The following is a 23,847-nucleotide window of genomic DNA, read 5'->3' as shown; positions in this document are numbered from 1 at the left end:
GTCATGAGTTCAAAGCCCAGGTTGGGCCTAGAGGCTACTTAAAATTAAAAAAATAGTTGGGGCACCTGGGTGGCTCAGTCAGTTAAGCATCCGCGTCGGCTCAGGTCATGATCCCAGGGTCCTGGGATGGAGCCCCACATTGGACTCCCTGCTCGGCAGGAAGCCTGCTTCACCCTCTCCTTCTGTCCCTCCCCGCCCCATACTTGCTCACTTTCTCACATATGCACTAATAAAATCTTTTTTAAAAGTAGGAATAAAAGTAGGAATAAACTAAAAACATTCCCTCACTTTTCCTACATAACTGAGCCCACTGAGTGTTCACCTAAATTCAAAGACTCTCCAGAAAGCACCAAATAAGTATCAATACATTTCACCATGTGCTTTTTATCAATACAGTAAGCACTTTGCTTCCCATTTTCTCATTCTTATAAAATAAAGGCAAAATGCAATCATATATTCAAATTGTAATTCCAATACCGCAAATATCTGACCGCTGGCTAGTAAACAGTATTCTGGAGTAACTGGAAATGTTTATGCATCATCTTAAGTACTATTGGGGGGTGGTTAGTATTGTATATTTTAAAATGCAGGGAGAAAAAAAAAAGGGCACCTGGGTGGCTCAGTCGGTTAAGCGGCTGCCTTCAGCTCAGGTCATGATCCCAATGTCCTGGGATCAAGGCCCACATCAGGCTCCCTGCTCAGTGGAGTCTGCTTCTCCCTCTCCCTGCCTTTCTGCCTACTTGTGCTCTCTCTCTTATCTGTCAAATAAATAAATAAATAAATCTTTAAAAAAAAATGCAGGGAGGGCCGCTGCTGGATCACTCCCCTCTAAGCTTCACGGGCCTCCGAGCACACCATGGCCGGGCCCCCGCACACCCTGCTGCTCCTACTGGCTACTCTGGCCCTGACCCTGGCTCTGGCCATGGCCCTGGCACGAGCAGGACCAAGTGTCCAATGGTGGGAGCCCCATAGGATGCTGACCATGTCAATGAGGAGGATGTGCAGCAAGCCCTGAACTTCACCCTCAACAAGTTCAACTAGGCGAGCAAGGGCATGAACCACAGCTGCACACTCCAGGTGGTACTCGCCCACAAGCAAGCTGTGGCTGGGATGAAATACTTCTTGGACGTGAAGACTGGCCAAACCAGATGTACCAAGTCCCAGCCCAACCTGGACAGCCATCCCTTTCATGACCAGCCACACCTTAATGAAGAAAATGCTCTGGGGGCGTCTGGGTGGCTCAGTCGGTTAAGCTTCTGCCTTTGGCTCAGGTCATGATCCTGGGGTCCTGGGATGGAGTCCCACATTGGGGGGGGGGGGTCCCTGCTCAGTGGGGAGGCTGCTTCTCCTTCTGCCCCTCCCCCAAATTATTCTCTCCCTTTCTCTCTTCAATAAATAAAATCTTTAAAAAGAAAGAAAGAGGGCGCCTGGGTGGCTCAGTCGTTAAGTGTCTGCCTTCCGCTCAGGTCATGATCCTGGGGTCCCGGGATTGAGTCCCACATCGGGTTCCCTGCTCGGCGGGAGGCCTGCTTCTCCCTTTCCCACTCCCCCTGCTTGTGTTCCTGCTCTCGCGGTCTCTCTCTGTCAAATAAATAAAATCTTTTTAAAAAATTAATAAATAAAAAATAAAAAGAAAGAAAGAGGGGCACCTGGGTGGCTCAGTCGTTAAGCGTCTGCCTTCAGCTCAGATCATGATCCTGGAGTCCCAGGATCGAGTCCCACATCGGGCTCCCCGCTCAGTGGGGAGTCTGCTTCTCCCTCTGACCCTCTCCCCTCTCGTGCTCTCACTTGCTCTCTCAAATAAATAAAATCTTAAAAAAAAGGAAAAGAAAAGAGACGGAAGGGAGGGAGGGAGGGAGGGATGGACGGACAAAGCAAGCAAGCAAGTGCTCTGCTCTTTCCAGGTATACACTGTCCCCTGGCTGGGCAAGACCTCCATGGTAAAGTCCAGCTGCCAGAATGTACAGAGGACCCTGTGACAGGCTGGTCCGCTCCGTCGCCCTTCTCCTACCCCACTCCCCCCTTGTAGAGTTCCTAAGCCTTGGAAGGGTGGCCCTGCCCAGGCGATGTCACATCCCTCAGTGTGCTGGCCCCAGGACACAAGTAGAGAAGGGTTCTGGGGTATTTACTGAACAGGTGCCTGTAACTCCTTTTTCTTTTTTTTATTTATTTGACAGAGAGAGAGAGACAGTGAGAGCAGGAACACAAGCAAGGGGAGTGGAAGAGGGAGAAGCAGGCTTCCTGTGGAGCAGGGAGCCTGATGCGGGGCTTGATCCCAGGACCCCGGGATCATGACCTGAGCCCAAGGCAAATGCCCAACGACTGAGCCACCCAGGCACCCCTGTAACTCCTTTCTTTTAATTGCTTTCCAAATGCACCAATATGTAGTAAGCATGTTCTGTTCTATCTTAATCACGTTACTTTTTAGTAACATCAGCTATAAATAATAATAATAAAATTTTTAAAAATGCAGGGAGTTCAAAAGCCCCAAACCATGAATGGTTATTCAACTAAAAGTGTTGTGAAATCTTTAATGCCCTGGAAAATTATTCAATATGTGAAATGGGGGGAAAACAGGTTATAAACATATAAAGGGAAATCTACTTTTTAAAACTAAGATGTATAAAAAACAGGAGTGGAAAAACAAGTTATTTATGTAAATTCTTTAATCGGTTAATTTCTTTGTTTTGCCTTACCTTTTTCTAAATTTTTCACAATGACCATCTATTTCTTCTTTAACACATACACTAAGGGTCACCTTAATAATCATTTGTAAGGAGTCAATTTAGAATCTCAGTCATTTTTTTTAAATAGTTTATTATTTTTTTTAGTAATCTCTACACCCAACATGGGGCTTGAACTCATGACCCCAAGATCAAGAGTCATGTGTTCTTCCAACTGAGCCAACCAGGTGCCCCAGAATCTCAGCCATTTTTTTTTTTTTTAAGATTTTATTTATTTGACAGAGAGAGACACAGCAAGAGAGGGAACACAAGCAGGGGGAGTGGGAGAGGGAGAAGCAGGCTTCCCGCGGAGCAGGGAGCCAGATGTGGGGCTCGATCCCAGGATCCTGGGATCATGACCTGAGCCAAAGGCAGAAGCTTAACCGACTGAGCCACCCAGGCGCCCCATCTCAGCCATTTTTAATAAAAGATTTTAAGAAGTGACAAATAGGTTCCTGAGATGATCATACCCGTTCGAGTCAAAATGGACAAGTACGGATAATGGTTTGATGGTGGAGAAACTAAGGGCCTCAGAAGAGTTTCCCTTGACTTTCTGATTACTAAGAATCACCTACTGCAATGTTTTACCTAAATGTTGGCTATCAGCAGCTTGCTTCGGCAGCACATATACTAAAGTTGGGACGATACAAAGATCAGCATGGCTCCTGCACAAGGATGACACGCAAATTTGTGAAGCGTTCCGTATTTTTACTGAAACTAATATTATACCGTATGATAATTGGAATAACAAATAAAACCTTACAAAGATAAATTTAAAAATATAAATGTTGACTGTCTGATAACCTTCTCTTAGAGATGTCTGGTACTCCCATGTCAAACTGAGCTATCCCTTCCCCAGGGATCTGACCCAGGACATATGTCCCACCAGTTAGCACAAACTTGAGAGCCAGTTCAACACTTACTGATCTGTGAGCTTGGTCAAGTTACTTTACCTGTACATTCCCCAGTTCCTGCATCTGAAAGACAAGGATAACCATAGTTCCTTTCTCAGGACTGTTCCAAGATTTCAATGAATATATGTAAAACACTATACATAGTAATTGCACCATAAATAGAATTATCATTACTCCAACAACCACTAGAATCTGCTACTCTATTCCTGCTTGTCTGTTCCTCCCTAACTACATAAATTCACATAGGTTTTCTCTGTAAGTTCCCAGTAAATATCTAATTTCAAGGGAATTAACTTCCAGTTATGGTCAGCTAGATAATTCAGACCAACCACCCTAATGAGGACAACAAGAAGAGCAATACAAAATATGAAAATCACCTGCTCAAAGGCAGCAGAGATCTAAAAAGATAGTAAAGATTAAATGGGTCAATACTTAGGGGAGGATAAAGGCTCAGAGAGATAGGCACAGCTTGCAGAGCTTTCTTTCTCTGGAAGCTGAAAAATTCTGAGGAGAGTAGCTAAGTAGTGCTTTTGATGCACAGAAGGACTAAAGGGACTGGAGTCCAGGGCTGGAGGAAAAGGGGAAGGGGAGTATACTTGGAGAGCCTAAAGATTTGCTGTTGATACTACAAAGCAGGCTGAACAAAGAATGGTATTCCAGAAATTGACAGGCCTTCCCAGAGACTGCAGCTCAACTTCCAATAATCTAAATCCATGAAATGAAAAGGAGATCCTGGATTGCTAGTGTCCCCAAGCTTCAGATAGAAGCAAATGGACTGCTCCTTGCAGTATAACATTAGCCTAGGCCTCAAATTAGTCTATAAGGCATCTGTGTAAATAAAATGGCACATAATCAAAAATTATCTGACAAAAAAGGATGTAAGATAATATGAAAACCGAAAGAAGTAAATTATAGTAAAAAAAAACCCTTGGGGCCCCAAGATACTCTATCAGACATAGACAACTACGTTTTCCATGTTCAAAGACACAGAAGACAAAAATTGAGAATTTCAGCTGTGATCTAGAAACAATTAAAAAATCTTTTAATTATGGGGCACGTGGGTGGCTCAGCTGGTTAAGCGTCTGCCTTCAGCTCAGGTCATGATCCCAGGGTCCTGGGATCGAGCCCCGCATCGGGCTCCCTGCTCAGCGGAGTTTTCTCCCTCTGCCTGCTGCTTCCCCTGCTTGTGTTCTCACTCTCTCTCTGGCAAATAAATAATTTTTTTTAATTTTTAAATTATAAAACAAACTACAATAACTGAAATTAAGAACTCGATGGATGGACTTCAAGGCAGATCAGATACAGCTGAAAAATTATTAGTAAAAACAAAGATGGGCCAGAAGAAAATCTATCGAATGAGGGATGGAGAGACACAGAGGACACAATGACAACATCTAAGATGTTTGTTTTGGAGTCCCACAGGAAAGGAGAGAATGAGGCAGAAACAATATTTAAATACTTAAAAAGAAAACAGCTGGGAATTTTCTAAAACTGATGAAAGGTATCAAACCACAGACTCAAGACGCTCTACAAGAATACATTTTTTTAATTTAATTTTTTTTTGAGAGAGAGAGAACACTCAAGTGGGGAGGGGCAGAGGGAGAGGACAAAAAAGAATATTAAGTCCATGCCCAGAACAGAGCCCAACATGGGGTTCGATCTCACGACCCCGAGATCATGACCTGAGCTGAAATCAAGAGTCAGACATTTTGGGGCACCTGGGTGGCTCACATGGTTAAGCATCTCCCTTCAGCTCAGGTCATGATCCCAGGGTCCTGGGATCGAGTCCCGCATCGGGCTCCCTGCTCCTTGGGAGCCTGCTTCTCCCTCTGCTTCTCTCTCTCTCTGTCTCTCATGAATAAATAAATAAAATCTTAAAAAAAAAAAAAAAAGAGTCAGACATTTAAATGGCTGAGCCACCCAGGAGCCCCAAAGAGAGAATACATTTTTTTTTTTAAACTACACCTAAGTATATAACAGCAAAAGTGCTGAAAAACAGATTCAAAGAGAAAAGCTTAAAAGTAGACAGAGACTTAGGAACACATTACCTTCAAAGGAGGATAATTATACAGACACAAATTCCAGTAAGTTACTGATAACATTCATTATCAGGATATTGGTAACATAAAATATCAGGAATGGCATAAGCGCTTTAAGATGATGGAAGAAATTCTATTCCCAATGAACCTATCTTGAAAGAAAGAGTGAAAAAGATATTTGGTAAAAGAATATGTCAAAAGCCAACTTACCCTTAAGAAAATTCTAAAGTGTTTTGGAAGACAAAAAATTATCCAGGACAGTTCAGAGATGCAAGAGGCATAAAAAATAATAAAAACAATAAATATGGAAAACTAAATCAGAGGCTCTCAATCTTACCACAAACTTGAATTACCTGAGGAGTTTTTTAGGAAATACTAATAATGCTTGACCCCCTCTGTCCAAAGATCCAGATGTCATTTGTCTGAATTGCAGCCAGCCATCTGTGTTTTGCAAAAGTTCCCCAGATGATACCAGTGTGCCTCCGGAGTCAATAACCACTTACCTAAATTCATTTGACAGTATAGAACATGGCTTGTATAACACCTTCTGGGGTTTAAAATGAAATTAACAGTGCGCCTGGGTGGCTCAGTTGGTTAAGCGACTGCCTTCGGCTCAGGTCATGATCCTGGAGTCCCAGGATTGAGCCCCGCATCGGGCTCCCTGCTCAGCGGGGGGTCTGCTTCTCCCTCTGACCCTCTTCCCCCTCATGCTCTCTGTCTCTCATTCTCTCTCTCACATAAATAAAATATTAAAAAAACAAATAAATTAAATAAATAAAATGAAATTAACATATATAACAACAATGACAAAAAAAGATGAGATGGGGTTAAATGGAGTTAAAGTGTTCTGAGGTCTTCTATTGTCCAGGAAGAGGATAAAAATACCAATTAATATAAGATACTAAGTGAAAGATACTGAAATTTCTAAAGTAACCATTAAAGCAATAATAAAAGACTATATAAATATGTTCCAAAGTAATAAGAGAAATAAAACAGTAACAAATTCCAAAGTAATTAACTAAGGGGGAAAAAAACAAACACAGAACTGGCAGAACAAACAAAAAGCACTAAATAAGAAGGAAGATGAGAACCCAAGCATATCAACAGCCCCATTAAATATAAATGTACTAAATACTCCAGTAAAACACAGGTGCTAGGTTATAAAAAGAAAAAAGCCATAGCACATCTAAAACACACAGAAATATTAAACAAAATATTAGGAAAGGCAAAAAAACATTACTGGAGATAAAGAGGGAAACTATATGAGAGATTCAATTCTTCAGGAAAAGGTAGTAATTCTAAATCTGTACGCACCTAAGAACAACCTCAAAATAAAGCAAAAAAACCTGTCAAAACTACATAGGAAAAAAATTGTCCAAAATCACAGTTGGAGGGGGTGGCTTAGTCAGTTTAGTGTCGGCCTTCAGCTCGGGTCATGATCCCAGGGTCCTGGGATCAAGTCCCACATGGGGCTCCCTGCTCTCCCCCCATGCCCCCGTGATCTCTCTCTCTCTCTCTCTCATGCTCTCTCAAATAAAGTCTTAAAAAAAAAAAAAAGAAATTAACATACTATTTTTTTTTTAAGTAGGCTCCATGCCCACTGAGGAGCTCAAGGCAGAGCTCGAACTCACAACCCTGAGATCAAGATCTGAGCTGAGGTCAAGAGTCAGACACTTAACCAACTGAGCCACCCAGGTGCCCCAGCAAATGTACTTCTAAATAGCCCATGGAGAAAAAAATTAGAATTACAATGGAAAGTCAATTTTTCTACTGAATGATAATGAAAATATTATGTATCAAAACGCATATGCTCAGGCACCTAGGTGGTTCAGTCATTGTTAAGTGTCTGCCTTGGGCTCAGGTCATGACCCCAGGGTCCTGGAATCAAGCGCTGAGTTGGGCTCCCCGCTCAGCAGGGAGTCTGCTTCTCCCTCTCCCTCTGCCCCTCCCCCTGCTTATGCACTCTCTCTCTCTCTCTCTCAAATAAATAAGATCTTTTTAAAAACAAAAACTTAGATGCTGGGGGAGCCTGGGTGGCTCAGTCAGTTAAGCATCTGACTTCAGCTCAGGTCATGATCTTAGGGTCCTGGGATCAATCCCCCTAATCTTCCACACTCAGCAGGGAGTCTGTTTCTCCCTCTCCCTCTGCCCCTCCCACCCCTGCTCCCCACCCCCTTCACGTGCGAGCCTGCACTCCCTCCCTCTCTCTCTCAAATAAATAAAATCTTAAAAAAAAAAAAAAGAAAAGAAATTAAATAGAAAGCTAAAAACAAAAATCCTTTGTGAACTGCAGCTAAAGCCCTGTTCAGAGGAAAATTTATAGCTTTAAGTTAATAGAAAAGCAGAAAGGCTGAAAAAATTTTAGCAGTCATATCAAATTGTTAGAAAAAGAATAAATTAAACCTCTGGAAAGTAGAAAGAAGAAAATAATAATAAGCAGAAATAAATAAAATGGAGGCTAGCTCAGTCTGCAGAGCATGTGACTCTTGAGCTCGGGGTTGTGAGTTTGAGCTCCACGTTGGGTGTAGAAGATTACTTAAAAATAAAATCTCTAAAAAAAGAAGAAAAAATGCAAAATAAAGAGACAACAGAGAGGATCAACAAAAGCCAAAGTTGATTATTTAAAAAGACTTAACACCTGGTTAAGACCGACTGAAACAAAACAAAAACACACAAAAATACCCAAAGTCAGTAATGAAAAAAGGGAACATCACTGCAGATTCTACTCATATTACAAAGACCATTAAGAGTATATTATAAACAACTTTGATCAAATGATACCAACTTAAAAAATCCAATGTAATAGATTACTAGGGAAACTTAACCAAACTCACACAAGATAGGGCTAATCTTACAATTAGAAAACAAATTGAATGCATAATTAGAAACCTTACCACAGGAAAAGTCCAGACGGCTTCACTGGTAAATTGTTTTCCAAACATTAAAAGAAAAAATGCCAATCTTAAGTAAAATATTCCAGAACATAGAAAAGAGGCAATATCCCCTCTCTCCAAGTCCTTTTGAGGCCATAAAACTTTGAAACCAAAACCTGATAAATACATTATAAAAGAGAAGAATTACAGGTCAAACCGACTTTATTTTTTATGATTTTTTTTTTTTTAAGATTTCATTTATTTTAAAGAGAGAGAAAGAGGGTGCGAGCAGGGTGGGGGCAGAGGGAGGAGAGAATCTCCAACACTGGGCTTGATCTCCCAACTGTGAGATCATGACCTGAGCCAAAATCAAGAGTCAGTCCAACCAACTGAGCCACCTGGGCACCCCCAAACCCACTTTTGAGCACTGAGGCAAAAATCCTGAACAAAATTTAGTAAGTATGGCTCATTTCAGGAATGCAAAAGTTACTTACATATTTAAAAAAATCAATTAATATATTTCACTATCAAAATTAAAAGAAAAATCATATGATTATCTAATTAGCTGGGGAAAAAGTGAAAAACATTCAACATTCATTCATGACAAGAATCTTTAGCAGAGAATAGAAGAGCTCTTCCTTAATCTAATGAAGGACATGGTATCTACAAAGAAACCTACAAGTATCATATAAGCAGTGAAACATAGTTTCCCTCTTGAGATCAGGAGCTGAAAAGAGATACCAGATATTACCACTTCTCTTGAACATTTTACTAGAGTCTCAGCCAGTGCAGGAAAGCAAGAAAAAGAAATAAAAGCTGTAAGAATTGAAGGGAAAAAACTATCATAATCCATAGAATATATTCAGGAATTTTCAAAATTACTAATAAATTATTAGAATTAGTGCACAAGTTTAGCAAGTCTCCTGGATACACAGTGAATTTGGAAATATCAACTGCATTTCCACAACCATAGAAGGACAACAAAAAAATTTAAAATAGCATTAAAAATAAATATCTATGAAGAAATCTAACACAAGATGGTACAAAATCTCTAAGCAGAAAGCTATACAAAAGATTGAGGGTAATGAAAGAAGACCTAAATAAAGGCATGTGCCATGTCTCTAGATTGGACCCAGCACCAAGCCCAACTTGGATCCCAAACTCACAACCCTGAGATCTGAGTTGGACACTCAACTGACTGAGCCACCCAGGTTCCCCTGGAAGACTCAAATATTTAAAAAAAAAAAAAAAAAAAAATCAATTTTTCCCCAATTAACTACAGACTAAATGCAAATCCCAGTCAAAATTCCGGTAAGTGGCTGTTTTCGGTGAAATGCAGCTAATGTATATGGGAAGAAAGGAATTACAGAAAGTCAAAACACTATTAAAGACAACCAAGGTAGAAGGGCACGCTCTAGTAGATATAAAACCTTATTATAAGACAGTGTAGACTTGGTGCAAGGATACACACAGACAGCAATGATTAAGAGAGCCGAGAAACAGACTCACCCATACAGAGATATTAACTAACAACAAAGGTGCCATGGGAGAACAGAAGGGAAAGGATGACCTTGACAATAAATGGTGCAAGCTGGATAGCCATATGGTATGGGCCACATACCATATGGAAAAGATAAAAATAAAAAGACCCATGCTTCTTATTACACAAAAATCAGTTCCAGGTACACTGTAACTCTAAATGTGCCAGGCAAAATAAGAAGCTCCTAATAGACAATCTAGGAGAATAATTTTACATCCTCAGGGTAGGAAAAGACTTCTGAAATAGTACACAAAAAGCACCTATCACAAGACGACGACGACGACGACGACGACGAGGACGAAGAAGAAAAAGAAGAAAGAGATAAGTTAGACCTCAAAATTAAGAACTTCCAAAGAAATCATTGAGAGAGTAAAAAGGCAAGCCAGAGAAAATAGTATCCCAATAACCTCAAACTGGAAACAACCCAAATGCGTATCAGCAAAACAAATCATCGTTTCTTCATACATACTACTATACAGCTACACTCAACAATACCAGTGACTCTCAAAAACACATCTAGTGAAAGAAAGATACCTAACTGGAAGAGCATGTGGCTCTTGATCTCAGGGTCATGAGTTTGTTTTGTTGTTGTTGTTTTTGAAGATTTATTTATTTGACAGAGAGGGATCACAAGCAGGGGGAGCTGGAGAGGGAGAAGCAGGCTCCCCACTGAGCAGGGAACCTGATGTGGGGCTCAATCCCAGGACGCTGGGATCATGACCTGAGCTGAAGGCAGACGCTTAACGACTGAGCCACCCAAGCGCCCCTCAGGGTCATGAGTTTGAGCCCCATGATGGGTGCAGAGATGATAATTAATTAATTAATTAATTAAACATGTTTAGTAAAACAGCCCAGATACTTAAGAATACACACTGAAGGATTCCACTTACATAAATCGAGAAAACAGGATAAACTACAGTGGTTAGGGACAATGGTTGGATGGTAAAAACTATAAAAAATAAATAATTATCATAAAGGTCAGTGTAATAATTGCTAGAGGGAGTGGTTAGGGTAGGAATGTTCTATCTTTTGTAACCTTGGCAGTAGTTACACAGGTATGTGTTTTATGAAAACACACTGAGCTATAAATTTTTAAAAGCTCAAAAATACTCAAGGGCTTTTGATGTAGGGGTTGCAACAGTGCCATGCATGCTTGGCACCTTCATAAGTATGTGGCTGTCTTTACTTCCACTTCAAGTATCTTAGCTTTTAAATCATAGTATGTTCGAACAATTAATGCTCTGCATTGATAAATATTTATTACCACTCTAAGAGCCTGAACAAACTTCTTTGGAATCCAAAAAGAAGAAAGGGTCTCTCTCAGCATGAAAACATGAATGGGAATGCTAAATTCCCAACTCAAGATAAGAGTTACTTCAGGAAAGAAAGGTTAATGGGGTTGGAAAACGTTCAAAGGAGGCCTTTCTATTGTAACATCTTATTTCTATATGTATGCTTTACTACTCAAAAAAAAAAAATGGCTAAAGCAAATATGGAAAGTGTTAAAATTTAACAGAACTGGGTGGCGTATAGAGGAGTATCTATATTTTTACTATACTGTGTTGGAAATATTCGTAATTAAAGTAAGTAAAAGAACGTCCTACACTCTTATCACCTCATTTCTCCATGGAACAACTCTGCTTCAGTCTCCTACTTAGACTTCCAGAAGCAAACTATAAAATATTCTCAAATACTTATGTTCCTCCCCCCCACCACTAAATCCCACCTTTTCTTCTTCTCCAGGCTAAGTATCTCCCTTACAGTTCATCCATGTTTCATGTCAAATTTTTCATATTCTTCACCATTCCAGCCATTCTGTTCTAGACAGCAATGACCCTCACAATGAAGGGCCAAGATCCTAATCAATGCCCTGTGTGAGGTTCCTCCGATTTCTCAATTTTGCCAGCAAACATTTAACTCGCAGATAATTTACGTAAGAATGAATTAGTTATTTTTCCTTCCAGCCAGCCCACCTATTCTATAAGATCCCAAACAGAGAATGCCCTTGCATGTGTTATCTACCCAACTACCACCACACTCTTTTCCAACAGAACCCAACCCACAGTACCATTCCCCTGCAGACATCGCGTTTGGCTAGAAGCATCTGATAAAATTCTGTCCAGTAATATTTGAGGGGTATTGTGCTGGTAGGCTATGAGAAATATTTCTTCACCCTTAAGGGGCGATATACAAGAGATAATTTCTTTCCTCCCCTGGACCTTAATCATATCAAAGTGTGTCCTCTGGAACTCCATCCAATCTGTAACCACAAGAGGTGTTGAGCTGAGAAAGGAGCAGTGGAAAGGTTGCACTGAGCTGCTCAATTAACTAACCTCACAGGTGCCGATTAACTTTTTTCTGGACCACAATCTTATCCCAGTCACAGTGATTAGTGTCAACCTCGTCCTATGGCTGTCTATCAACTAGGCCGGTGGTTGTAAATCTGGTGCTGGCAGCCTTCTCTCTTCCAAATAATCCCATACCCTGATTTTGATTAGACTCCCCTTCCCCAACACACACACAGGGAGTCTTTTAAATTTCCTTTCCTTAAATTTTGCAGAATACAAAGCTGAAACAAACTTACTATTTAAATAGAGACAGAGAATTGGCACATTATGTAAAAAAGCATTAGAAGTTTTAAAAAACCCAAGGAAAATGTAAAAAGGCCAAGTCCCCTGTAATTACATCCTCCAAAGATAACCACTGTTAATAGTGTGGTATATATTGGTTCATGATACATTGTAACTTCTATGAAATTAATTTCTTTTAAAGCAAATACCTAGGGGTGCCTGGGTGGCTCAGATGGTTAAGCGTCTGCCTTCAGCTCTGGTCATGATCCCAGGCTTCTAAGATAGGGCCCCACATCGGGCTCCAGGCTCAGCAGGAAGCCTGCTTCTCCCTCTCCCTCTGCTTCTCCCTCTCCCTCTGCTTCTCCCCCTGTTCATGCTCTCTCTCTATCTCTGTGTCTCAAATGAATAAATAAAATCTTTAAAAAAAAAAAAAGTTTAAAGCAAATACCTGTATCAGATTTTTTGGTAATGGGGAAGATAAAAAAGGAAATCTGCAACCACAAGAGAAACATTATGAAACACCCTGACACAGAGGAGAGAAAGAGCAACAGATTTAGAAGAGGACAGATGGATTCGTACCCTGGCCCTGCTGCATGGCCTTAAACCCTTGGCCTCTACTGACTCCCTTTTTAGGTGAGGATAACAATACCTATTTCAGTAGGCTGTTTGTGTAGACTTAAAAGATAATGTACCCAAATGAGTTCTGTTAGGGTTTTTTGTTTGCTGTTTTTCTGTACTTGCACACAAGCATCACCTGGGGAGCATTTAAAACTGAGAATCCCAGATGTACTCAATGAGATCCTCTGAGGGTGGGGCCTAGAAATCACAGGCAAGTGCATTTTGTAGAGTAAAAAGCACGATGCATATTTGTTTTTACTACTGTAGCATTTAGCATCTAAAACAGAACCTCACAACAGTGATTCAACAAACACTAGTAGGATAAATGGCAAATGAAAAGTCTTACTTTAAAAAAAGATTATAGTTGGGGCGCCTGGGTGGCTCAGTCAGTTAAGCGTCTCTCAATTTTGGCTCAGGTCATGATCTCACGATCCTGAAATTGAGCCCCATGTTGGGCTGCGCTGGGCATGGAGCCAGCTTAAGATTCTCTCTCTCCCTCTGTACCCCCCAAAATAATAATAATAAATAAAATGAATTTAAAAAATAAAAAGATTATAAACAAATTTCATGATGGCTTACGTAAGAAAAATTCTCTTAGCAAAAATAATTAGTTGTGGTTGACACAAAGGACTGGAACCTATTTGTATTTGAATGGGGCTATATGGTTCACTTTCCATCTAAGGTACATGATACTAAATTTAATTAAGCATCAAGGTAATCTACTTTATCTCACTAAAAAACAACTCTTGAAAATTGGATTATAGACAATTTCAAATTCTCTCTCAAATGACCCCCCCATAGAAGCTACAATTACTGTACAAATATTTATCCCTACATTTTGTCACACAGAAAACTTGATTTTCTTTCACTAGTTCATTTTAAGACAATACAAAATAGTAACTGTTAGGTACCAGCTCCAATATGCAATATATGCCAGTTTTATAAAACATACATACTCGATGTATCTGCTAAGATATATACCACTAAAATGTTTACAATGAGGTTTACCTGGAAAATATGTTTTGAGATTATTTTTCATTTTTTATTTATCTGTATTTTTTAATTTTTACAATAAATGTGGACTACCCATGTAATCTTTGTTATTTTTTTTTTTTTAAGATTTTATTTATTTATTTGACAGAGAGAGAGAGAACAAGTAGGCAGAGAGCCAGGCAGAGGGAGAGAGAGAAGCAGGCTCTCCCGCTGAGCAGGGAGCCTGATGCGGGGCTCAATCCCAGGACTCTGGGATCATGACCTGAGCCAAGGCAGCCGCTTAACCGACTGAGCCACCCAGGTGCCCCTCTTCTGTTATTTTAAAAAGAAAGTGCAGAATGGGGCGCCTGGCTGGCTCAGTCAAGACAGCATGCGACTCCTGATCTCAGCTAAGTTCGAGCCCCACGTTGGGGGTAGAGATTTCTTAAAAATAAAATCTTTAAAAAAAAAAGTGCAGAAGCCCAAGAATTCAGTAATGGTGAGTAACATAATTAAAGAATCTTGAAAAGTTTAAGTTTTGATTTTCCCAAAGTCAAAACAACATCAGATAAGTTAAAAATCCGATTTTTGGGGGTGCCTGGGTGGTTCAATGAATTAAGCCACTGAGTCTTGAGTCTTGATTTTGGCTCAGGTCACGATCTCGGGGTGGTGAGATTAAGCCCTGCAACGGGCTTGGAGCTCAGCAGGGAGTCTGCTGGAGATTCTCTCCCTCTCCCAGTCTCTTGTCCCCCACCCCCAACTCTCTCTCTAAAATAATAAATAAATAAATTCTTTTTAAAAATCTGTTTTTTATATTTGGAAAACATGAATAACCCTTCACATTTCACTGCCAAGACTTCTAAAGCTCTTCAGCTTTAAAAATAACTATGTTTTTGAAGGTTATAAAAAGCATTATCGGGTCAACTGACAAGTGGAATACAGACAGTAGATTTGATCAAAGTATTGTATCAATGTTAAATTTCCTTAAATTGGTAACTGTACTAAGGTAATGTAAGACAATGTCCTTGGTTCTTAGGAAATACACAGTGAGGGGATCAAGGGACAGGATGTATGCAACTCACAAATACTTCAGCAAAAAATACATAATAGAAAAATAAAGCAAATGATGAACAGGAAAAACATCAACTGGTGAATCTGGGTATTAGAGTCATTTGTATGATTTTCGCTACTTTTGTAAGCTTGAACTTATTTCTAAATAACAGTTTTAATTGAAAAACAAAAAATAACATTCAAAACTGTCCTAAAAAGCACTTAAGAGCATGCTGGTCTAACTTCAAGCAAGACATTAACACTGTCCAGAAGAAATATAATATGAGCTGGCTGCATTAAAATGAAAAGAAACAGGGGTGCCTGGGTGGCTCAGTCGGTTAAGTGTCTGCCTTTGGTTCAGGTCATGATCCTGTAGTCCTAGGATCGAGCCCCCAAGTCCCCAAGTCGGGCTCCCTGCTCGGCAGGGAGCCTGCTTCTCCTTCTCCCACCCTAGATCGTTTTCTAATAAATAAATAAAATCTTAAAAAAAAAAATTAAAAGAAACAGGTGAAACTAATTTTAACATTTTTTTTTAAAGATTTTATTTATTTATCTGACAGAGACACAGTGAGAGAGGGAACACCAGCAGGGGAAGTGGGGGAGAGCAGGCTTCCCGCGGAGCAGGGAGCCCGATGCAGGGCTCGATCCCAGGACCCAGGGATCACGACCTGAGCCGAAGGCAGACGCTTAACAACTGAGCCACCCAGGCGCCCCTAATTTTAACATATTTTACTTAGCCAACGCTTAAAGTATCATTTTGATGTAATCAATATAAAAATTACTGAGATATTTTACAATTTCTTTCATTCTAAGTCTTCAAAATCTGGTGTGCATGTTACACTTACAGTACAAGGCAATTCAGATGCTAAATTTGCATAGGAAATACCTGATCTGAGTTTAAATTTCATTAAATCTACAGTTCAAAAAGTAGATCCACGTAACCAAGTTGTTTCAAATACAGTTAAAAGTTTTCCAATCCCTGAACTATCAGTTTTAAATGTCAACTTAAATTAATTAAAATCAAATAAAGTGGAACACTCATATCTCAATCATACTAGCCACCCTGCAAGCTCAGTAGCCACATGTGGTTACACCGTAAGACAGCCCAGCTTTAGATGATGAAACAAATTCCCTCTATGACAGAAGGATCTAATTGCTAAGACTCAGTTCATCATATTTATCAAAAGATTTTTAGTAGTTATGATAAAATGACTGACTGACAATCGTGGCAGAAGCTTTGGCATCTCCCCAAGTCATAATCAGACATCCCATATACCACCACTCAGCAATACCAACACAAAGCCTTCTTTATCTTCTAAGTCAGCTGTCATACCTTGCAGTTGAATTTCCTGTAAATTGTCTGTCAAATGGCCCTTTTTTAAATGGAGCAGAACGAACCCGAGTTCTGGCTCTCAGAAGCAGAGTGCAGGGTTTCAGCACAAATACTGTCTGAGAATCCCAAATGGGAGCCTGCACACAACAGAACATATCCTGGATTTAAAGAAATGTCCTCAGTACAGAGGTGGGTTTTTCTTTTTAAACAGGTGTAAGAGATTAATTCAGTCAACACCACGCAACATTAAAGATTTGCCAATCAATAATTCTGCGCCAAGCAACTTGATCAGGGATTTGGCTGGAATCCCTTTGGCTAATCTCAATAAAGACCTTCCCAAAGACATCCTGATTTAGGCCATTCTCATCTAAATTAAGGTTTAGGCAGTCCTTTGCCTGACAGCAAATAAATGAAATGATATACACACAAATTTTGCCTGCTTGACAAAAGAAAAAAAAACATCTGAAAGATAACTTAGTGTGGTCAAAAATATAGTTCCAAAGGACAGTAATCATAAAATAGCATTTAAAAACCATTTTAGGGAAATGTCTAATTCCTACTTTCTGCCTAGCCAGACTTTTCAATTGAACAATGTTGTGGGTAACAGCTGAATTTAATCCACAACAACTAATTCTGATATTGCTAGTTTTTCTTTCTCTGCAGGCGTACATACAGGTGTTAATATTCTGCTTCAACTTGAAAGGAAGATATTCTTTAAAACGGACGAATCCTTTACTGTGAATCTACTAGTGCCTGAAACTACACATCCGCCTGGGAAGTGGGGTAAAAGAGTGTGCAAAATGGTTTTTGACACCCTGACCTAAAAGTTCTATGTTCCATACAAAATCCTTTTTTTCCCCCTTCCTTTCCCATCCTGCTGATCTAGCGTGCAACATCATATCAGGAATCACAGATACTGATCTAACCATTGTGTGGAAACTAAAATAATCGTCATCTAAAAACACGTATATATAAACATTAACTCTACTTAAAATACAACTTCCTTCCCCCCTTCCTCCAAAGAATCCTAAAGCTCTAAGCAGGATGAATACAAACATTTTTAAGCCGTTCCATCGGAGGTGTGTTCTTGATTAGATTTGATCCTGGAAATGTTTGAACATTCTGTAGAAGAACACATTCTAACTATGGGTTTTTGCTAGAAACTTCTCGTTCAGTGCCTATGTAATCAAATCCAGTCTCACTTGTCTCTGAAATTAGCTAAATACGCAGAAATCCATTGTAATTTTTAAAATAGAGAAGAGGAAAAAGAAAGAAACTTCACCCGAAACACATTCCAGTCCAACCGTTCAAGCACTATTTCGAGAAGGCAAGTAAAAATAAAGTCCCACGTCTCCCTCAGGAACAGAAAGGTTTTCATGAAGCGGCAAGGTCCAGACCACGCAGTAGAACCCTCCCGGACCCCGGCAACCCTGCCCGTTCCAGCGAACCACCCCTGAATCCGGGCTACTTAACCACCTCGAAGCACAAAGATGTTTATGGGGTTGTCAGATGCATAACAGCTACTTAAATTCTAACACCAAAAAAAGTATGATTAAACAAGAGTTTTTAACACCGTATTCATCGGTACCTTTCCTCCTCGCCGGAACCCACAAAAAAAGGGGCGCAACACGAACACCAGAGAGGGGTTTTCCCCTTGTTTATTAGACTTAGGCAAACAGCTATATTTAACAATTCCTCCCAAAGGCCTGATGCCAGAGCGCTGGATCTTTTGAGAGGCAGGCACACAGGAAACAGAAGGCACACCCGCTGCTTGGTGCAGGAGCATTCTCCCGCTGCAGCCAAAGCGGCGCTCGCCCCAGCACCCGGCACTTTCCAAGGGCCAACCCGGGAAGCCTGCATCCCCACAGCCCAGCCCGCGTCGCCAACAAAGGCTGCATCTACTGCTTCCAGGTGGGAAGCCCCACTGTCTGACGCGGAGAGCGCGCTGCCCGCCGCAGCCCGGGAGCTGGGGTCTGCGCGGAGCCGCCCCCGGAGGGAGCCGCGCCGCACCGAGGTCCCGAACTGAGGAGCGCCGGCGGGGGGCCGCAGGGCGCAGGGCCTCGCAGTATCCCGGGGGAGGGCGGGCTGGGCGCCTGAGCCGCGCAGGGTCCCCAGAGGATGTGGCGGCGCCGCGGGCGGGATGGGGGCTGGGGCGGCCGAGACGGCCCGCCGCCCCCCCGCGCCCCGCAGCCCCGATGCCTTTCATTTGGCCTCTGCGGCGTTGGAGGCAGCTCGACCTCCAGCGCTAAGCACTGCGCCAAGCAGGGGCGGGCGGGGGAGACGCCGCCAGACCCGCCGCAGCGCCGGACCACCCCCCTCCCCCCTCTCCACGCCGCGCCCCCAGCCCGGCCGGACCCCGCGGCGCGCCCGTCGGCTCGCAGGCCGCGCTCCCACGGCGGGCGAAGGAGACTGCGCTCGGGCGCTCGCCCGGTCCCCACCTCGATGTAGCCGGCCAATGCCGCGGCAGGCGCCGTGAGCCCGAGCAGCAGCAGGACCAGGAGCTTGCCGGTGGCCGTGGCGGCCGCGGTCCCGGTGGCCGCCATCCCTCGCCGGGTCGCTCTAGTGCTCGACTCTCAAGCTCACACACGAAAACTCAGAACCTTTCCCCACCGCGACCCAGAAGCATCTAAAGCCTGTTCGCCGCCGCCCCGGGGGTTTTACACCAACCGGAACTGACTTCACAAGGCCACACCCTCTTTCTTCGGGGCCCAATGCCGGGCCGTAGAGCCTCTCCAAGACACCGCCCCTTGTTCAACCCAGACCCAATCAAAGAACAGAAGAGCCTGCACCTCCCGCCCGCTCCAACCGCGAGCCCCGCCAGGCCCCGCCTCCGGCCTCTGACGGCCCCGCCCCCGCCTGGGACCCTGCGGCCGCGTAGCGAGGGGGTGTGCGCAGGGTGCGTTGGGGGCCGCGGCTCCGCGGAGGGTGGGGAATTGCTCTGGCCTCCCGCACGGTGAGAGGTTATCTGGGCGCGCTACGCTGGTGTGTCCTCCTGCAGCCTCCTGATTCGGGGCACGCCCCGCTCGCCTAGCCCTGCGGGGTATTTTTCAGATTCCTTTGGGTACCGCCCTCTGTGAGGTTCTGAAAATGGTTTTATTAAAAACAGAATTAAAAAAATTTTGTTGTTGTTGTTCCGAACCCAGGCAGGTTAACCGAAGGCCTCCCCCGAGGCTGGGGACCGGCTGAACGAGGGAGCTTTCCTCCTCTCCCGACCCCTGCTCTAGGCGTGCGGCTGTCGGCGCTCTGCTCGCCCAGAGCCGGGTTTGCCCTTTCCCCGAGACTGCTGGGCGGTGTTTCCACGCTTTTGACCTCTGTTCCTTAGGCCTCATCCTTACCCTTCCTTCCCAGCAGCCACTCGAGCCAGGGATAGCTGCCTCCCACTGGAGCCCAGTGGGGCAACGACCACGTTCATCTTAAAGCCCACGTCCCCTTCCTCGTATGTTTTAGGGAAAGATCGTTTTTCTTCATTACTCAGTTTAAGATAATTGGCAGGAGACCTGCTTCTCTGCTTTCTTGCTCCACGGCATTTCCACTTCAACTGGGAAAACGTTCTGCTGCCCCATTTCACAACTGGCACGGTCTCGCCACTGCGAGGGCTCTCTGCTGGCTTTGTTTCCTTTCAATAGCCATGTGATTTATACACCACCCTTTGTAGAGCCCTTGCTAGTCCCTTTAGGTTCAAACAAATAAATAGAGAACAGGGTCTCTACCCTAGGAAACAGAGAGTAAAAAGAGAGAGTGTCCACAGAATAAACAGTGGAGTAGTGAGAAGAACGCTGGATTTTCCAGCCTTATTGCCTGAATGCCCAGTTCTTGGTGGTTAAACAGGCTCTGTCCCTATTTCCCAAAGACAACCCACGCCTTTCCATTTTCGAGCCCTTTCTATGCCTGCAATGTCCTCTCTCCAATACCTACCTGTTGAAAACATTGTCATTCTTCCTCTGTCCCCTAGATGTAATGTTTTCCATTATGGCACTTACTTCCTTGGTTGTCTCCACACCTCTGTTATGCCACTGATAAGAACTGGGCTATGTCCTACTGCAGGACCTCCTGCGGTGGAGACCTCCACACGTTTGTGCAGTGACACTGAAACCAATGATGCTGGGCTCTGGTCTTAGTTCTGGAACAGTTGCTATGACTATTGGTGTCCTTCCCACAAAGTTCCTACATATTGAAGCCCTAACCCCCAATGTGATGGCATTAGGAGCTGGGGCCTTTGGGAGGTAATTAGGATTAGATGGGGTCATGAGGGTGGGGCCCTCATGATGGGATTAGTGCCCTTAGAAGAAGGGACCAGAGAGATACCCATGTGAGGACACAGTAGGAGAGGAGAGAGCCCTCATCCAAGAACCAAATCAGCAAGCCCCATGATTTTGGACTTCCCAGCCTCCCAAAAAGAAACGTCTGTTGTTTCAGCCACCCAGGGACTCCCTTTTCTTCTCTGTCATGTGTGGATATTACAAACCTGTCTCACCTCACCAATTTATGTGATTCAATGAAAAGTGAATGTACAATAGTGAAAAGCAGGAAGAGACTTAAACCTAAAAGGTGAAAGCAGTGTGAAGCAACATGTTACCAAGTGCAAGTTTCTGTGAAAGTATGTGTGGAAACAGTATCAAGTGACTATGTAAATTCCAGTTCTGTGGAGCAGGTTCCCTGAGTCATTTAGTCCTTCTAGGGCCTGTTTCCTTGTCCACAAAAGGATCTCTAAATTTCTATGAATTTAAATGTTGAGAGAAAAGCAAGTAAAATTACCTGAATTCAGAACCGTGAGCTTGATCTTCATGCTCTTGGGACTGAATATTCAAGACTGAGCTCTAATAGCGTGGGATGGGACCAGGAAATAAAGAAAAATGATGTAGGGGTTTTCAATCCAAAATTAGGTCCTGGAAGAAGTTTATTTGCATTTTCAGGTCACCGAAGGATCATTAATAAGAGTTTATTACCCCATTCATCGGTGGTTTTGACTTTAAAATGTTACCCTCTTTTTATCAGATAATACTGACAGGAGCATACCTAGTCCTACAATTCTCAAGCAATAATTTTTCATCCTAAATCTGCTCATGTCGGTGACAAGTTGTTTGAGGAGTGCTACGTTTTCATTTTATTACCCTTAGTACGCAAAAGGAAAAGGCCCTAAAATTACCTCTTCTTTTGTCTCTCTTCTTAAAAATCAGACGTTCTTGGGGCGCCTGACTGGCTCAGTCAGTGGAGCATGTGACTCTTGATCTTGGTATTGTGAGTTCAAGCCCCACACTGGGTGTAGAGACAACTTAAAAATAAAATCTTAAAAAAAAGATTTCTCCTAAAAGAGGTAACTTCCATGTACCCTTAAGATGTGTGCATTTCGCCGTGAATTGTGCAAGACTGTTGAATCACAGATCTGTACCGCTGAAACAAATAATACATTATATGTTTAAAAAAAAAGAAGAAGAAAGAATGAAGGGGGGGAAATCAGAGGTGGAGATGAACCATGAGAGACAATGGACTCTGAAAAACAAACTGAGGGTTCTGGGGGGGCGGGGTGGGAGGATGGGTTAGCCTGGTGGTGGGTATTGAGGAGGGCACATTCTGCATGGAGCACTGGGTGTTATGCACAAACAATGAATCATGGAACACTACATCAAAAACTAATGATGTAATGTATGGTGATTAACATAACAATAAAAAATTTTAAAAAACTAATGTAATGTATGGTGATTAACATAACAATAATAATAATTTTAAAAAGATGTGTGCATTTCACTGTTGGGGAAAAAAGTAAAGTTCATGTCCCTAAGTGTGTATACTTACATGAGTAGTATGCATGTATTCATTTGACACTTATTTATCCAACACCTGTTCAGGGTGAGGTAAGCCAGGCTAGAACAGTTGCTCCCAAATCAGGATGCTTTCCAAATCATCTAAGAAGACTTATAAAAAGGCAAATTCCTGAGCTCCTACTTCAGAAATTCTGAATCACTAAGCCTAACTGACATAAGGGAATCAGTCTTTTTTTCTTTTTTCCTTAAAGCTTTCTAGGGAATTGTAATCCACTAGTACTTTTGAGAGCTTAATTCTCGAATATCATTGGGACTAGTAAAAAAAAAAATATGTGTAGTAGCTAATTTAAAATTACCAGTGTTTTAGTTTTCCAACTAAAACATTAAATTAAGATACAACTGTGTATTATCTATAAACACTAATTCAAAAAGTTATATGTATCCCTATGTTTATTGCAGCATTACTTACAATAGCCAAAATATGGAAGCAGCCCAAAAGTCCATCTGTAGATGAATGGATAAAGATATGGTACAAATGCATGCACACATATGCACATACACAAACACAATGGAATATTAGCCATAAAATGTAATGAAATCTTGCCATTTGCAACAACATGGGTGGATCTATGTTAAGTGAAATAAGTCAGAGAAATCATATGATTTCACTTATACGTGGAATTTAAGAAACAAAACAAACAAAGAAAAAAGAGACAAACAAAAAAACAGACCCTTAAATATAGAGAATAAACTGATGGTTACCAGGGCACCTGGGTGGCTCAGTCGTTAAGCGTCTGCCTTCAGCTCAGGTCATGATCCATGGTCCTGGGATCGAGCCCCGCATCGGGCTCCCCGCTCAGAGGGAAGCCTGCTTCTCCCTCTCCCACTCCCCCTGCTTGTGTTCCCTTTCTTGCTGTGTCTCTCTGTCAAATAAATAAATAAAATCTTAAAAAAAACCAAAAAAAACCCTGATGGTTACCAGAGAAGAGGTGGGTAGGGAGATGAGTAAAATAGGTGAAGGGGATTAAGAGCACACTTATGGATGCCTGGGTGGCTCAGTTGGTTAATTGTCTGAATTCTACTCAGGTCATGATCCCAGAGTCCTGGGATGGAGCCCTGCATCAGGCTCCCTGCTCAGCGGGGAGTCTGCTTCTCCCTCCCCCTCTGCCTCTCCCCCTAGTTTGTGCTCTCTCTCAAATAAATAAATAAAATCTTTAAAAAAAAAAAAAAAGAGTACACTTATCATGATGAGCACTGAGTAATGTATAGAATTGTTGAATCACTATGTTATACACCTGAAACTAATATAACAATATATGTTAATTATACTGGAATAAAAAAACAAATAAATGTAAAAAAAACAGATAGCCCCACCTTGGGTGTAGAGATTACTTAAAAAAATAAAATCTTAAATAATTAAAAAATTTTAAAAAACAGGGTGCCTGGGTGGCTC

The 23,847-nt window shown here is 42.2% G+C and overlaps 1 protein-coding gene and 2 pseudogenes across 2 annotated transcripts in view; 2 read left to right on the top strand and 1 right to left on the bottom strand.

The window, feature by feature from the left end:
* Positions 1–19,269, bottom strand: part of APLP2 (amyloid beta precursor like protein 2) — an 86,653-nt gene extending 67,384 nt beyond the window's left edge. For both annotated transcript variants that reach the window (XM_035009306.1, XM_035009307.1), the window contains exon 1: positions 19,071–19,269. In XM_035009306.1, coding sequence (XP_034865197.1) covers positions 19,071–19,175 — 105 coding nt within the window. In that variant the 5' untranslated portion in view covers positions 19,176–19,269. The remainder of the gene's footprint in view (positions 1–19,070) is intronic.
* LOC118013467 lies at positions 857–1,979 on the top strand (annotated as a pseudogene).
* LOC118013564 lies at positions 3,334–3,433 on the top strand (annotated as a pseudogene).
* Positions 19,270–23,847: the final 4,578 nt, after the last annotated feature.

This window comes from Mirounga leonina, unplaced genomic scaffold, assembly GCF_011800145.1.
Source record: "Mirounga leonina isolate KUSES-001 unplaced genomic scaffold, KU_Mleo_1.0 Mir_153, whole genome shotgun sequence".
Lineage (NCBI taxonomy): Eukaryota > Metazoa > Chordata > Mammalia > Carnivora > Phocidae > Mirounga > Mirounga leonina.
The sequence above is the reverse complement of the archived record's forward strand: the minus strand, read 5'-3'. Positions and strand labels throughout refer to the sequence as shown.